Source organism: Lepidochelys kempii, chromosome 24, assembly GCF_965140265.1.
Source record: "Lepidochelys kempii isolate rLepKem1 chromosome 24, rLepKem1.hap2, whole genome shotgun sequence".
Lineage (NCBI taxonomy): Eukaryota > Metazoa > Chordata > Testudines > Cheloniidae > Lepidochelys > Lepidochelys kempii.
The window spans coordinates 12369950-12384044 of NC_133279.1; the positions used below are offsets into that span (position 1 = coordinate 12369950).

The 14095-nt window shown below is 58.5% G+C and overlaps 1 protein-coding gene and 1 long non-coding RNA gene across 3 annotated transcripts; both read right to left on the bottom strand.

The window, feature by feature from the left end:
* Nucleotides 1–251: 251 nt before the first annotated feature.
* On the bottom strand, nt 252–2645 carry LOC140902684 (uncharacterized). Its single transcript, XR_012156104.1, has 2 exons — nt 1523–2645; nt 252–944 (listed from the first exon to the last, which is right to left on the bottom strand). It is a non-coding gene; the product is annotated as an uncharacterized lncRNA (long non-coding RNA).
* A 1609-nt stretch (nt 2646–4254) lies between these two features.
* Nucleotides 4255–12205, bottom strand: SCN1B (sodium voltage-gated channel beta subunit 1). 2 transcript variants are annotated; one of them, XM_073323021.1, is made up of 6 exons: nt 11071–12203; nt 9734–9900; nt 8556–8796; nt 7370–7511; nt 6256–6365; nt 4255–5765 (listed from the first exon to the last, which is right to left on the bottom strand). In XM_073323021.1, exons 1-5 carry the CDS (start codon nt 11111–11113, stop codon nt 6299–6301), a joined length of 660 nt encoding a protein of 219 aa, XP_073179122.1. In that variant the 5' UTR covers nt 11114–12203; the 3' UTR covers nt 4255–5765; nt 6256–6298. The 2 variants fall into 2 exon arrangements, with proteins under 2 accessions (XP_073179122.1, XP_073179123.1); XM_073323022.1 differs by lacking the exon at nt 7370–7511 and having other exon boundaries at nt 11071–12205.
* Nucleotides 12206–14095: the final 1890 nt, after the last annotated feature.

Sequence of the window (14095 nt, forward strand, 5' to 3'; positions counted from 1 at the left end):
GCAAATTGCCTGGCTGCTGGTTTTGCATAGCTAGACACCAGGGTGGTTAGAAGAGCACAGGAGGGCGCGGTGCGCATCAGAGAAGCTTTGAAAACCAGTTTCATGACTGGACAGGCTATGGTGTGAAAGTTCTGTTTGTTTTTCCATGATGAAACCCACCGCCCCTTGGTTCACTCTACTTCCCTGTAAGCTAACCACCCTCCCCTCCTCCCTTCGATCACCACTTGCAGAGGCAATAAAGTCATTGTTGCTTCATATTCATGCATTCTTTATTCATTCATCACAGAAATAGAGGGATAACTACCAAGGTAGCCCAGGAAGGGTGGTGGAGGAGAGAAGCACCAGGAAGGGTGGTGGAGGAGGGAAGGACAAGGCCACACAGCACTTTAAAAGTTTAAAACTTTAAAACTTATTGAATGCCAGCCTTCTGTTGCTTGGGCAATCCTCTGGGGTGGAGTGGCCGGGTGGCCGGAGGCTCCCTCACCGCGTTCTTGGGCGTCTGGGCGAGGAGGCTATGGAACTTGGGGAGGAGGGTGGTTGGTTACACAGGGACTGTAGTGGCGGTCTGTGCTCCAGCTGCCTTTCCTGCAGCTCAGCCATATGCTGGAGCATATTGGTTTGATCCTCCAGCAGCCTCAGCATTGAATCCTGCCTCCTCTCATCATGCTGGCACCACATTTGAGCTTCAGCCCTCTCTTCAGCCCGCCACTTACTCTCTTCAGCTTGCCATTTACTCTCTTCAGCCTGCCACCTCTCCTCCTGGTCATATTGTGCTTTCCTGCACTCTGACATTGTCTGCCTCCACGCAGTCGTCTGTGCTATGTCAGTGTGGGAGGACACCATGAGCTCAGAGAACATTTCATCATGAGTGCGTTTTTTTCACCTTCTAATCTTCACTAGCCTCTGGGAAGGAGAAGATCCTGTGATCATTGAAACACATGCAGCTGGTGGATAAAAAAAAGAGGCAGTGGTATTTAGAAAGACACATTTTCTAGAACAATGGCTACACTCTTTCACGGTAAACCTTGCTGTTAACATTACATACACAGCACATGTGCTTTCATTCCAAGGTCGCATTTTGCCTCCCCCCACCACGTGGCTAGCCCCTCACCCCCACCCCCAGCTAACAGCGGGGAACATTTCTGTTCAGCCACATGCAAACAGCCCAGCAGGAACGGGCACCTCTGCATGTCCTCTTAAGAAAAGCACCCTATTTCAACCAGGTGACCATGAATGATATCACTCTCCTGAGGACAACACAGAGAGATAAAGAATGGATGTTGTTTGAATGCCAGCAAACATACACTGCAATGCTTTGTTCTACAATGATTCCCGAGTACATCCTACTGGCCTGGTGTGGTAAAGTGTCCTACCATGGTGGGTGGAATAAGGCTGCCCTCCCCAGAAACCTTTTGCAAAGGCTTTGGGAGTACATCCAGGAGAGCCGCAAATGACAGGGCAAATTAATCATTAAACAAGCTTGCTTTTACACCATGTATAGTATTTTAAAAGGTACACTCACCAGAGGTCCCTTCTCTGCCTGACGGGTCTGGGAGGCAGCCTTGGGTGGGTCCTGGGGGGACTGCCTCCAGGTCCAGGGTGAGAAACAGTTCCTGGCTGTCAGGAAAACCGGTTTCTCCGCTTGCTTGCTGTGAGCTATCTACAATTTCATCATCTTCCTCGTCCCCAAAACCTGCCTCTGTGTTGCCTCCATCTCCATTGAAGGAGTCAAACAACACGGCTGGGGTAGTGGTGGCTGAACCCCCTAAAATGGCATGCAGCTCATCATAGAAGCGGCATGTTTGGGGCTCTGACCTGGAGCGGCCGTTTGCCTCTCTGGTTTTCTGGTAGGCTTGCCTCAGCTCCTTAAGTTTCATGCGGCATTGCTTCAGGTCCCTGTTATGGCCTCTGTCCTTCATGCCCTGGGAGATTTTGACAAATGTTTTGGCATTTCGAAAACTGGAACAGAGTTCTGATAGCACGGATTCCTCTCCCCATACAGTGATCAGATCCCGTACCTCCCATTTGGTCCATGCTGGAGCTCTTTTGCAATTCTGGGACTCCATCATGGTCACCTCTGCTGATGAGCTCTGGCCAGCGTGGCAAGCTGCAGGTGACCATGCAAACAGGAAATTGAAATTCAAAAGTTCGTGGGCCTTTTCCTGTCTATCTAGCCAGTGCATCTGAGTTGAGAGTGCTGTCCCAGAGCGGTCACAATAGAGCACTCTGGGATAGCTCCCAGAGGCCAATACTGTCTAATTGCACCCACAGTACCCCAAATTCGACCCGGCAAGGCCGATTTAAGCACTAATCCACTTGTCAGAGGTGGATTAAGGAAATCGATTTTAAGAGCCCTTTAAGTTGAAAAAAAGGGCTTCATCGTGTGGACGGGTGCAGGTTTACATGGATTTAATGCTGCTAAATTCGACCTAAACTTCTAGTGTAGACCAGGGCTTAGGCTCAGAGAACTGCGGTTCCAGAAGGTGGAGGGGCTTAACCCCTGAGAGTGGACCCCCAAGAAGGGATGTCACAATGAAGGAGGTTCCCCCCCCAGGGACTGTATGGGGCCAAGAGTGGGCACAATCTGTGGGTCTGTGACAGACCATGCCCCACATCAGCTGCAACCTCTCTGCCCTCATGGCCTGCACTCCCCACGCCACCCCCTCCCATGCTGACAGGCTCCCTTCCAGCCCCCTTCCTTCATTTCCCCCATGCCACCCCCTTCTCCCCCTGTCAGCCTGAACTCCCCATGCTGTCCCCTCCTCTACTGCAAGTCTCCCTTCCTATCTCCCGGCCCCCTCCCCCGCAGCCTGCACTACTCACACCACCCCCTCCCCTGCTGCCAGGATCCCTCTCCCCATTCCAGCCTGCACTCCCCATGCCTCCCACTTCCCAAGATCCCCCTCTACCTAACCCCATATTTACCATCACCCCCCACCTCTATCACCCACATAGCCCCCTATCTGGTCCCTGACCCCCCGTGACACTACACCCCATACTCATCATAGTGATGATTATGGTGTGATTATTGCATAATTATGATGCATTTTGTACTAAATGGGTCATGTGAGGTGTCTTTGGAAAAGTTACAATTTGCCAAATATGATTATCCTATTTGTGGGCATGTATCATTTTTGTATCTGAAGTTATGAATATTGACTATGTACCTGTATTTCGTGCTTACTGTGGGTAACCCCCACAGCTAGCCTTTCAGGTACAACAATGAAGAAGCTAGACAGTGCTAATGGCTCACCAACAAAGCCAATGGACCATGGAAGAGTTTAGCCTTCCTGTGTGAACATTTCAGCCAGCCTATGAGTAATGGTTGCTATGACTCAACAAGGCATGTAAGGGCATGTGACCAGGCCACATGACATTGAACTCCATTTTGGTACCTGTATTTGTCCACAAACTGGACTGGGAACTGAGTTTGGAACACAGGGTTCCCGCTATAAGTTAAAGCTATACAAGGCAGGGAGTGACGTCATCTGGTGTCCTCACACAAGGACACTCCTGGCAACGCCTGGGAACAAAGACTGAATTGGGGGAAAATGCTGGTCCCAGGCTAAAGAGATTTTTAACCAGTATATGAAAACTCAATGAACTGCTTGTATCATCAGTAAGATGGAGAAATTACCACTTCAAATCTTATCCCTCTAGTATTTTAGGCTGTTTGTGGTTTTGTTTATTTACTAGGTAATCTGCTTTGATCTGTTTGCTGTCACTTAAAATCTATCTTTCTGTAGTTAATAAACATGTTTTATGTTCTTATCTTTACCAGCTTGTTTTAAATGAAGTGGGTGGGAAAATCTCATCTCTGTAAACAAAGGCTTTTGCATATCTTTCCCATATCAAGGGGAAAGCAAACTATATTAATGAGCTTGCATTGTACAGTGCAAGATGGTATAATACTGGGTTTATACTCCAGCGAGCGTGAAAGGCTGGGGAGATGGGAAATTGAATGTTGTCTTCTCTCTGTCCTTGAGTGGCTTAGGTAAAGCACTCAGGTAGCTCAGTTGGGTATGTGGCACCACCTGTTGTCATGCTGGGTGATAACACGGTCCTGGAGAGGCTGGCTGAATCTCTACAAAGCAGTGTGAGAGCAGCCTGCCCAGCTGGTGGGTTAGGGGGCACAGCAGCTCCCACAGCTCCCAGGCTGCACCGTGGGGGTTGACAACCCATTACACCCATACCCCACCTCTATCCCCCGCCCCATGTCCCCTCCACCCCAGGAATCACACTGTGAGTGCAGGATGAAATCCAGTCTCTTTATTCCATGAACAGCCCCTACGGCACCGTGACGGGCGGGTCCCCAGGACCTGTCCAAGGGTCGGAGGAGGAAGGGCCAGAAGCCACTCAGCTGTATTCCCTGAAGAGCCCAGAGTGGCTGGGTTGGGGTGATGGGTCCCCTGGGCCAGGGGGACTGAGAGGGACATGGCATTGGGGAGCGGGATGGCATGGGGGTGCTGGCTGGCACAGGGAATATGGCTTTGGAAAGATGGCATTGAAGGGGCTGGCTGGCATGGGAGATATGGCTGGATGGCATGGAAGGATATGGCACTGGGGGGATATTGCATGGGGGGCTGGATGGCAAAGGGGGCAGCTGGTATCTCAGGTGTCAGTGCATGGAGGGGAGGGGGAAGAGTCTGCAGCACCCCTTGGAAGGCTGAGGAGGGCACTTACTAGCAAACCCCTCAGATACCCTCTGTGGGGGCTGCTCCCCCAGATCTCAGCCCCGCCCCCCCACCCCCCAACAGGAGGAGCTATCTGAGTGCCATGGACCTGGAGGAGTCCTAACCTAGCCCTGCCCTGCCTGCCATACCTTGACCGTTGGGAGGGGATGGAGGGTGGGGGACCCAGGGGAGTCTGCTCTGGGAGTCCGCAAAGCAGCCCCCTAGGGCAATGGGGAACATCCCATTTGCAAATGGAAACACTGGCTCCTTCAGGGAACATGCCTGGGGTCCTGAAGGCAGCCATCTTGTATGCCTGTCTCAGCCTCTGGGTGGGGCCTCAGGACCCTTTGGCAGCCATCTTGGACATTTCTCCCATCCCTATGGTGCCTTGGGTGTGGCCAAATTGGAACCCATTGGACAGCCATGTTGGAGGCATCCCCCATCCTCTCATGTGGCTGGGACCATGGAATCGCAGGACGCAGGCATCCTGGACACTGCTTCGAGTCTGGCTGAGGCCTACGAACCCACTGGGCGGCCAGCTTGGAGGCCCTCACCCAAGTCCCTGAGAGGCTGATGCTTTGCGCTGGTAACCTGGGACCAGGCTGGAAGCTGTTTGGGGCTCTGATGCCCTTCCCTCCCCGTCCAGGATGTCCCACATCAGGCCCCTGCTCCTCAGACCCAGAACATGCTGGCAGTGAAGTCACCAAAACAACCTGAAGCGCGAGAAATGTGCAAACCAGAAAGCGCGAGTGCAGTGCCCAGAGGTGGGGGCAGAGGGGCTGGAGCAGGCCGAGGCCAAGCTTTGCATTGCGTGAGCAGCGGCCATGTTGCTTCCCCCATCATGCATTGTGGCGGGGGCAGCCTCGCTCACTGTGAGGCGAAGGGATGTATCTAAAAGAGCGAGGTGCCCACTGTCCGCCCCCCGTGGGTCTGGGAGAGCGAGCACTAGGATTCATAACAACATGCTTTGTTTGGGGCGGCACCAGGCGTGCAGGGTGTGTGGGGGAGCCAGTTGCGGGGCACTCTCTGGGGGGCACCCCATCTCGAATCGCTCCCCTCGTCCTTCATTCGTTCCTCACCGTCGCCTCAGGCCTGCAACAAACAATGTCACTCAAAACCAGGCCACCCTGACCACAGCCCCTGCAGCCAAAGGAGAACCTCGCTGCTGTTAGCGAGTGGGCTGTTATCCTCTCTGGGGTCCACCATGGGAGTGGGACGTGACACTGTTTTACAATAAATTGTAGTTGAGATAGGGAAAGGAGTGAGGCCTAGTGGTTAGACTGGGAGCCAGGACTCCTGGGTTCTCTCCTGGCTCTGGGAGAGGAGTGGGGTCTAGTGGTTAGAGCAGGGGAGGCTGGGTTCTCTCCTGGCTCTGGCCCACAAGGCAGGGGCACAAGGCACAGCGCTATGGTGGGTACAGGGAACTCTTGTGCCCCTACCAAGGTGGGGAGGGGCCATGGGGCTGGCAGAGGCAGTCGGTGCTGGGGGTGCAGCGAGGCAGAATCTGATAGGAGGATGCAGGGTAGCGCCAAATCCTGTGGGCCAGGCCAACCCCCCAGGGCTCCCGCCCGTCTGGGCTTACCCGGCTCACGAGGTCCCCCAGGCTCACGGACGGCCCCCAAGAGCTATTCTGCCACCTGCACCCCGGCACAGTTCTCCTTGCTCTCCGACGTGATGGCCAGGTACTCGGAGCTGTGGACAGATGGGGGTGAGGACAGCCTGCCATCCACTGCCGACCCCAGGGTTGCCAACTTTCTAACTGAACAAAACCGAACACCCTAGACCACCCTTCCCGAGGTCCTGCGCCCCACTCACTACATTCCCCCTCCCTCGGTGGCTCGCTCTCCCGCACCCTCACTCACGTTCACTGGGCTGGGGCAGGGGGTTAGGGTGCAGGAGGGGGCTGCGGGTTGCACCAGGGGGTGGGGTGCAGGGTAAGTGAGGGCTCCATTTGGGGGTGTGGGCTCTGGGGTGGGGCCAGGATTGAGGAGTTTGGGGTGTAGGGGGGGCTCCAGGATGGGAGGTGGGGCAGAGGGGTTCAGGGTATTGGAGGTGGCTCTGGGCTGGGGCAGGGGGATTAGGTGCAGGAGCAGGTGAGGGCTCCATCTGGGGGTGCAGACTCTGGGGTGGGGTCAGGGATGAGGGTGTTGGGGTGCGGGCTTACCTCCTGCGGCTCCCAGTCAGCGGCACAGCGGGGAGTCTAAGGCAGGCTTCCTGCCTGTCCTGGCTCCACGCCCCAGAAGTGGCCAGCAGGTCCAGTTTCCAGGTGGGAGAGGGTGGGGCAGGAGGCTCTGCGCGCTGCTCTCACCTGCAGGCACCGCCCCACAGCTCCCATTGGCCACAGTTCCTGGCCAATGGGAGTGCAGAGCCAGTGCTCGGGTCTGGGGCAGCGCGCTGAGTCCTCTGGCCCCTCCGCCTAAGAGCTGGAACTGCTGGCCACTTCCGGAATGCAGAGTGGAGCCAGGACAGGTAGGGACTAGCCTTCATTACTCCTGCAGCACTGGACTTTTAACGGCCCGGTCAGCAGTGCTGACCGGAGCCACCAGGGTCCCTTTTCAACCAGGTGTTCTGGTTGAAAACTGGACACCTGGTCACCCTACCACACCTGGCCTTCCCCAAGGCACCTTTCACCTGGGTCCTGACCCCCTTCCAGCCTCCACCTGCCCCTCTGAGCCCTCCCAGCTCTCTGCACTCACGCATTCTCCTGTGCAGCCGCCTCAGTGGCCGCCGCGATCTTCTTGTAGCAATAAATCATCTCAGCCACCAGCCAGATGGTGAGCACCACAATGAGCACATACATCATGATCTCCGACACAATGGACGCCATGTCCCGATTCGCTGCGGGGGAGGAGAGGGTGAGACCCCCCACTGTCCACAGCCTTCTCCTCTGCCCCAGCACTGCTCCTTGCTGGAAAAGCCAGCTCAGTACCCATCACCATGCAGGCCTGGCAGGCAGCCCTGTCTCAGCACCCCCTCCAGGAACCCGAGCTTTGTCGGCAATGGGACAGGTTCCCCCAGCTCCTGGGGGCTGCCCCAGACCGTCCCACCTCTGGCCGTCAGAAACTGGCTTCTCCCGACACTGCCATGGCCACCTGCCCAGTTCAACCCCAATGGGCCTTGTGCCACGGGGGCCTTTAGTGCCTTAGCTCTTCCCCGCCCTGTCCCCCTCCCCCGCTGAATTTATGGGGTGCACACGGAGCCTCCCAGCATGCATAGAAGGTAACCAACCCCAGCTCTTCCTGCCCCTCTCGGGAGCCCAGCCTGATTGTCCTGCAGCCCCCTGCACCAGACCAGGTTGGACTGAAGTGGGGATGGGTGTACAGCCCCACTCCTCTGTGTGGCTCCGCCCCTGATGTGTACCTCCACCCCCATGTGTGTGGCTCTACCCCCTTGTGCCCTCACTCCCCGTGGGTATGGCCCTCTCCCCATGTGATTCAACTCCCCCACAGTATGTGCCTCCACTCCTGAGTGCATGGTGCTACCCTCACACCTGGGCTGCCTTACTTTCAGGATGTGGGACCATGCCCCATGTGTGTAGCCCCACCCCAGTGAATAAGACCCCTCCCTCCATGTGGCCACAGCCCACACGTGTGGCCCTGCCCTGATGTCTCTGGCTTTGACCTCTGTAGGTAGCCCCACCCCTATGTGTGGACCTGACTCCATTACTGTGACTTCCCTGTACCTGTGGCTCTGCCCCATGTACGTGGCACTAGGGCGACCAGAGGTCCTGATTTTATAGAGACAGTCCCAATATTCAGTGCTTTGTCTTATACAGGAACCTCTTACCCCCCACTCTCTGGCCACCCTAGTGGCACCACCCTGTGTACATAGTTCCGCTCCTGCCCATGGCCCCACCCCCTGCCCGCGAACCCACCCACTCACCCTTGTCCACCACTGCGACGTGGATGGTCTTGTTGATGACGATGTTGTAAACGTAGCTGTTGAAGGTGAGGTTGCGGTCGACACGGCACAGGTACTCGCCCGCCTGCGCATAGGTCACGTTGGTCAGGAAGATGGACAGATCCTGCAGGTCTCGCGTGTTCTTGCTGCCGTTCCACACCACCAGATCCTGGAACCGCTCATCCACCACCTCCAGCAGCGCATCAGGGTCGTAGCGCAGGATCTGGGGGGGAAGGGAGTCAGAGGGACGGCCATGCAGTGCGGGGGACGCCTGTCCCAGATCACAGCCCCATGGAAGATGTCTGTCCTGGACCAGACTCCCATGAGGGATGACTGTCACGGACCAGACCCCCACAGGGGATGCCTGCCACAGACCACAGCCACGCAGGGGACACCTGCCCCTGACCATAGCCCCACAGGGAGCAGTGGTGATGTGCTGGGGACGGGACAGCAGCCTCAGCACTGTGGGTGAGGCTGGGGTTACCCCGCCGGGGGAGCTAGGAGAGTGGAAGCCAGGCTGAGACCCTCATGTCCGTGGGCAACTAGTGGGGACAGCCCCCTGGTGAGTGACACTCCCCCCCACAGCCCCACAGAGAGTGACCCCTCTAGCCCCACAGAGAGTGACCCCGCCCGGGCCCACAGCATCACAGAGAGTGACCCCCCCCCCCATATTCAGTGAAGGGAGACATAAGGCAGTACGGATGTGGTATCTGTTTTTCATAGGAGGTTCATCTCCTGGGAAGAGGATGGGGTATACTGGTTAGAGCCCGGGGGCTGGGAACCTGGTATCCTGGGTTCTATCCCCAGCCCTGGATGGGGAGTGAAGTCTAGGGGTTGCGGGGGGGGGGGGGGGGGGGGGGGGGGGGAGGGGGCGGAGAGTAGTGAGCACCCAGCAGAGAACGAACCTTGTCTGCCTTCACCCACCTCAGGGCAGCTGGTTAGTCACCAGGGCCTGTCTGGAACAGGCCAGTGCTGAGATGCAGCCACCTCTGGGGTGGGGCCCAGCTGCCGTCTAACAAAACATGGGGTGAAGGAGGAGGCTGCGTGCAGGGGAAGCCCCAGGGAGGAGAACAGAAAGCCCTAGACAGAAACCTGATTCCCTCTCCCGTACCCTGTGCTTCCTCCAGTGCGGTCCAACCCCCCAGCCAGCCCTCACGCACCCTGGTGAAGGTCTCAGTGCCCTTCTCCTTGAAGTACCACTCCGTGTAGGCCTCGGCTTCAGTCTCGCTCCGCTTCTTGCAGGAAATGCAGAGGATCTTGAAGGTCATCCCGAAAACGGCCTCGGTGTGGGACTCCACCTCCACGCAGCCGGCCCAGCACAACGCCACTGAGGAGGGAGGGTGTGAAAGGGTCACACAGAGCCCCCTCCAGACCCCCAACACCACCCCTGAGCTCCAGCCCCAGTCCCCAATCTGCACCCCCAGAACCACCTCAGCACCCCACATCTGCACCCCATCATCCTCTGATTTACACCCCTTCCACCAGCACCCCCAGATCTGCACTTCAGTACTCCCAGAACCATCCCCAGCCCCCAGGCTCCCCCATATGCTCCCCCTTCCCCTCCCTTCCCTCCAATCAGCTCTCGAGGGCCTGCACGAGCCCTGCACCCTGGGGGAGCTGCAGGTCGCTCACCGGAGAAGTAGGGATCAAGGCAAGGGCCTGGGAAGGCCACTGTTGGCTGGACAGGATCACACCTGCTCTGTGGGTGTCTGTCTGTGTCTGTGCTGCCCCAGCATGCACCAGATTACCTTGGGGCAGTACTGGGTGGGGGGAGCCCAGGGCTGGGCTGACAGGGGACTGCGGGTCGGGAGTGAGGGGCACCGGAGAGCTGGGTGGGGTGGAGTTCAGGGCTGGGCTGACAGGGGGCTGCAGGTCTGGAGTGAGGGGTGCTGGCAGAACAGAGGGTGTGGGGGTGGAGCCCAGGGCTGGGCTAGCAGGGGGTTGCGGGTTGGGAGTGAGAGGCCCCAACAGAGCTGAGGACAGAGCTCAGGGCTGGGCTAGCAGGGGGTTGCGGGCTGGGACTGAGGGGTGCCGGCAGAGCTGGGGGGGCCCAGGGCTGAGCTATTCATTTTGTCACTGCAGTTGGATTCTGATACCTAAACTTTCCTAGGTGGTTCCTGCCCTGGTCGCTCGGTGTCACCCCAGAGCCTGTGAGGGATCAGCCCCTGCGAGGGCAGGTGGCCCCGTTTCTCTGAATCATGGCTCTGGGCACTCGATGTCCCCCTGTCTGTCTCTGTCTATCTGTCTCCCCATCCCCATCTCTCCATGCCTCAGGGCTAGTCCCACCCTGCCCTGGTCAGTGGCTACGTCCTGCTCCAGGCTTTCCCTGAGGGGAGGGAATCTGCCCCAGAATGGGATGGGGGGGGGGAAGGACGGTGTGGAGAGGGCTCAGGGAGTCCCCACTGGGATAGGCCCTGCAGCCCCTCCCCCATGGCCCAGGAGCCCCCTCTCTGGGCAGCCCTCAGCCCCCAATCTTTTGCTCCAGGTGTGCACTCACCAAGGCTGAGGCAGAGCAGGAGTGATGGGCCCAGCAGGGCCATGGTGGGTCCCTGGGATCAGGGGCCCAGGCCAGCTGGGGCAGCTCCTCAGTGGGGCTGGTGCTGTGGGCCCCCTCTGCCCCTGCCCGCCGGCTCCGTGCTCAGCGGACAGATGATCCTTGACAGGAATCTTCCAGGAGGGTATTTATAGCTAAGGGCTCGGCGCCCTGCACTGCCCGGCCTGTGCCTTGGAATGTCCTGGCTGGATGCTCCCAGCTGGTCCTGGCCGGCCCGTTCCCCAAGGCAGAGGCTAGCACAGCCTGGCTGCCCCCGCTGCCATGCGACACCCCAGATGGGCCCAGGGCCCAGCACTGCTGGGAAAGGGGCACCCCCACAGCCCGGGGCAGACAACAGGGCTGGCCGGAGGAGCCATAAACAGGGAAGCACAGGGAGCTGTCAGCAGGCCTGCGTCCCTTGCCCTCCACAGCGACCCCGTCCAGACGCAGCTCCCCTGGTCCACAGAGCAGAGTCCACAGCTCAGCTGCTGCCACCTGGATCCTGGCAGCCCATGAAATGACTCAGGTTCACGAGGGATGCACTTGCTCTGCCTGGGACTGGTGCTGTCAGGACTGGGTGCCTGGAGTCCTGGTGGGGGGGGGTCACTGCGGTCCCAGCTCGGTCCGGTCCAGCCGCTGTCTCAGTGTCACTGCAGAGCTGCAAACTGGCCACTCAGCAAATCCCTGGGTGGTGCCCACACCCAGCCAACAGCCCTGACCCAGCTCCAACGGTGATCAGGGCATGGTGCCCTGCCGGAATCACGCCCACTTTGGGGATGCCCAGGGCGACCTCGACACTGCCCACTAGGCTGGAATAGGGAGGTAGTGATGAAGCCTGTGTCCAGTAGGGATGATGCAATGGAGCCAGTGCCCACTTTGGAGGGGGCGATGAAGCCGGCGCCCAGTCAGGCCGGGAGGGGGCGATGCAGCCGGGGCCCGGTGCGGAAGGCGCGCGGGGACCCTGCAGCTCAGCCCCTGTCCGGTGCACTGCAGGGGAGCCGGCTGCGGCGAGCAGCTGCGAAGGAATGGAAGCGCCAAGCGCAGAGGGCGGGTGTGGATTGATGCATTGCAGCATGCGCCGGCGGCAGGCCGGGAAGCGCGGGGCTGGGGGCGGGACGCAGCGGCCGGTCCCCGCCCACCCGGGACACACGTGGGGACGGGACCGACAGCACTGGGGGCAGCGGCCACATCCAGGGACGGAGGAGAGAGTCATGAGGACGGATCCAAAGACCCAGCTCTGCTGGTGCCCCTCAATCCCAACCCGCAGCCCCCTGCTAGCCCAGCCCCCCAACTCTGCCTGTGCCCCTCATTCCTGACCTGCAGCCCCCTGCTAGCCTAGGCTAGTCCAGCCCTGGGCTCCCCACCCCCGCAGGTCTGGCAGTGCCCCTCACTCCTGACTCGAAACTCACTGCTCGCCCAGCCCTGGGCTCCCCACCCCCGCAGGTCTGGCAGTGCCCCTCACTCCTGACTCAAAACTCACTGCTCACCCAGCCCTGGGCTCCCCAACACCCAAGCTCTGCTAGTGCCCCTGACTCCCAACCTGCAGCCCCTGGCTAGCTCAGCCCTGGGCTCTTGCCAACTCGGCCGGTGCCCTTTACTCCTGATCCGCAGCCCCCTGCTAGCGAGCCCAGGGCTTCCCCCAGCTCTGCCGGTGTCCCTCGCTCCTGACCCACAGCCCCCTGCTAGCCCAGCCCTGGGCTCCCTACCCCTCAGCTTTGCCAGTGTCCCTCACTGCCAATCCAGAACCCCTGCTAGCCCAGCCCTGGGCTCCCCTGTGGATGGCCACTTTGCTCTGTGGAGTGGGTGAGTCAGAGTAGGTGGAGGCTGCTTTGGTGCTGGTGCTGCCTGGGCTCCCCCCACCTTTCCCTTCCTCAGTGCACCTGCCTTCATTTGTAGAGCTAACGTCAGGTGTGCAGGGATCCAACTACTCCCGTTTCTCCCTCCCTGTCCGCCTGCCCGGAGGGGCCGGCTCCCTGTGCACTCAGCTCCCTCCCGCCTCCCAAGTGTAGCAGTGCCTCAGGGGTATGGGACATGGGGCCTCTCCCTTCTAGATGGCGCTATCCCTTGTCCGGCCCAGGGCAGAGGGTTGACTGAGCAGGGGCTGGAGGGAACACCCCATAAGGGATGGAAGGAGGGCTATGTCTACGCTGGCAAGTGAAAAACAAAACTTTTGTCATTCAGAGGTGTTAACCCCCCCCACACACACACACACACACACACAAAAGACAAAAGTTTTGCCCACAAAGTTTTATGTTGGCAGGAGAGCTGACAAACAGCGGCTACACTGTGTGACTTTTAGGTGCACAGCTGGGTCGCTAAAAGCAAGGTCTCAAGTGGGGCGAGGCCTCATCTGCAGTACTGGGTCTGGTTTTGGTCACCAATGTATAGAAAGGGTGTAGAGAAACTGGAAATGATCCAGAGGTGAGTGACAAAGATGAGCAGAGGGAGGGAATGCAGGCCATCTGACCACAGGCTGAAAGAATGGGTAGGTTTAGTTTGGAAAAGAGGAGATTAACGGGGGACATGATAGCGATCTTCAGATATTTGAAAGGCTGCCATTAAAAAGATGGAGAAAAGTTGCTCTCTCTTGCCACGGAGGGCAGGACAAGAGGCAGCGGGTTCAAACTACAGCAGAGCAATTTAGATTAAATCTCAGGAGAAACTTCCTAACGGTAAGAACAGAAGGACAATGGAGCAGACGCGTAGAGAGGTTGTGGAAGCTCCTTCACTGGAGGTTTTCAAAAGGAGGCTGGAGCCATCTGTCTGCGATGGTTTAGCCCAACAAATCCTGCACCTTGGCGTGGGTTGGACCAGACCCCTGTGGTCCCTTCAAACCTGATGGCTCTGGAATTCTAAGGGCACCGCTCGTCTCTGCCCAGCTGCCTCTGGGCTCAGGGAGTGACAGCCGCAGCTGTGGGCTGAGGCTGGGTGTGTGAAGCAGGCTCAGCACACCTCACTCGGCCCCTCACAGGGGCTCCGTGGGGCTGCA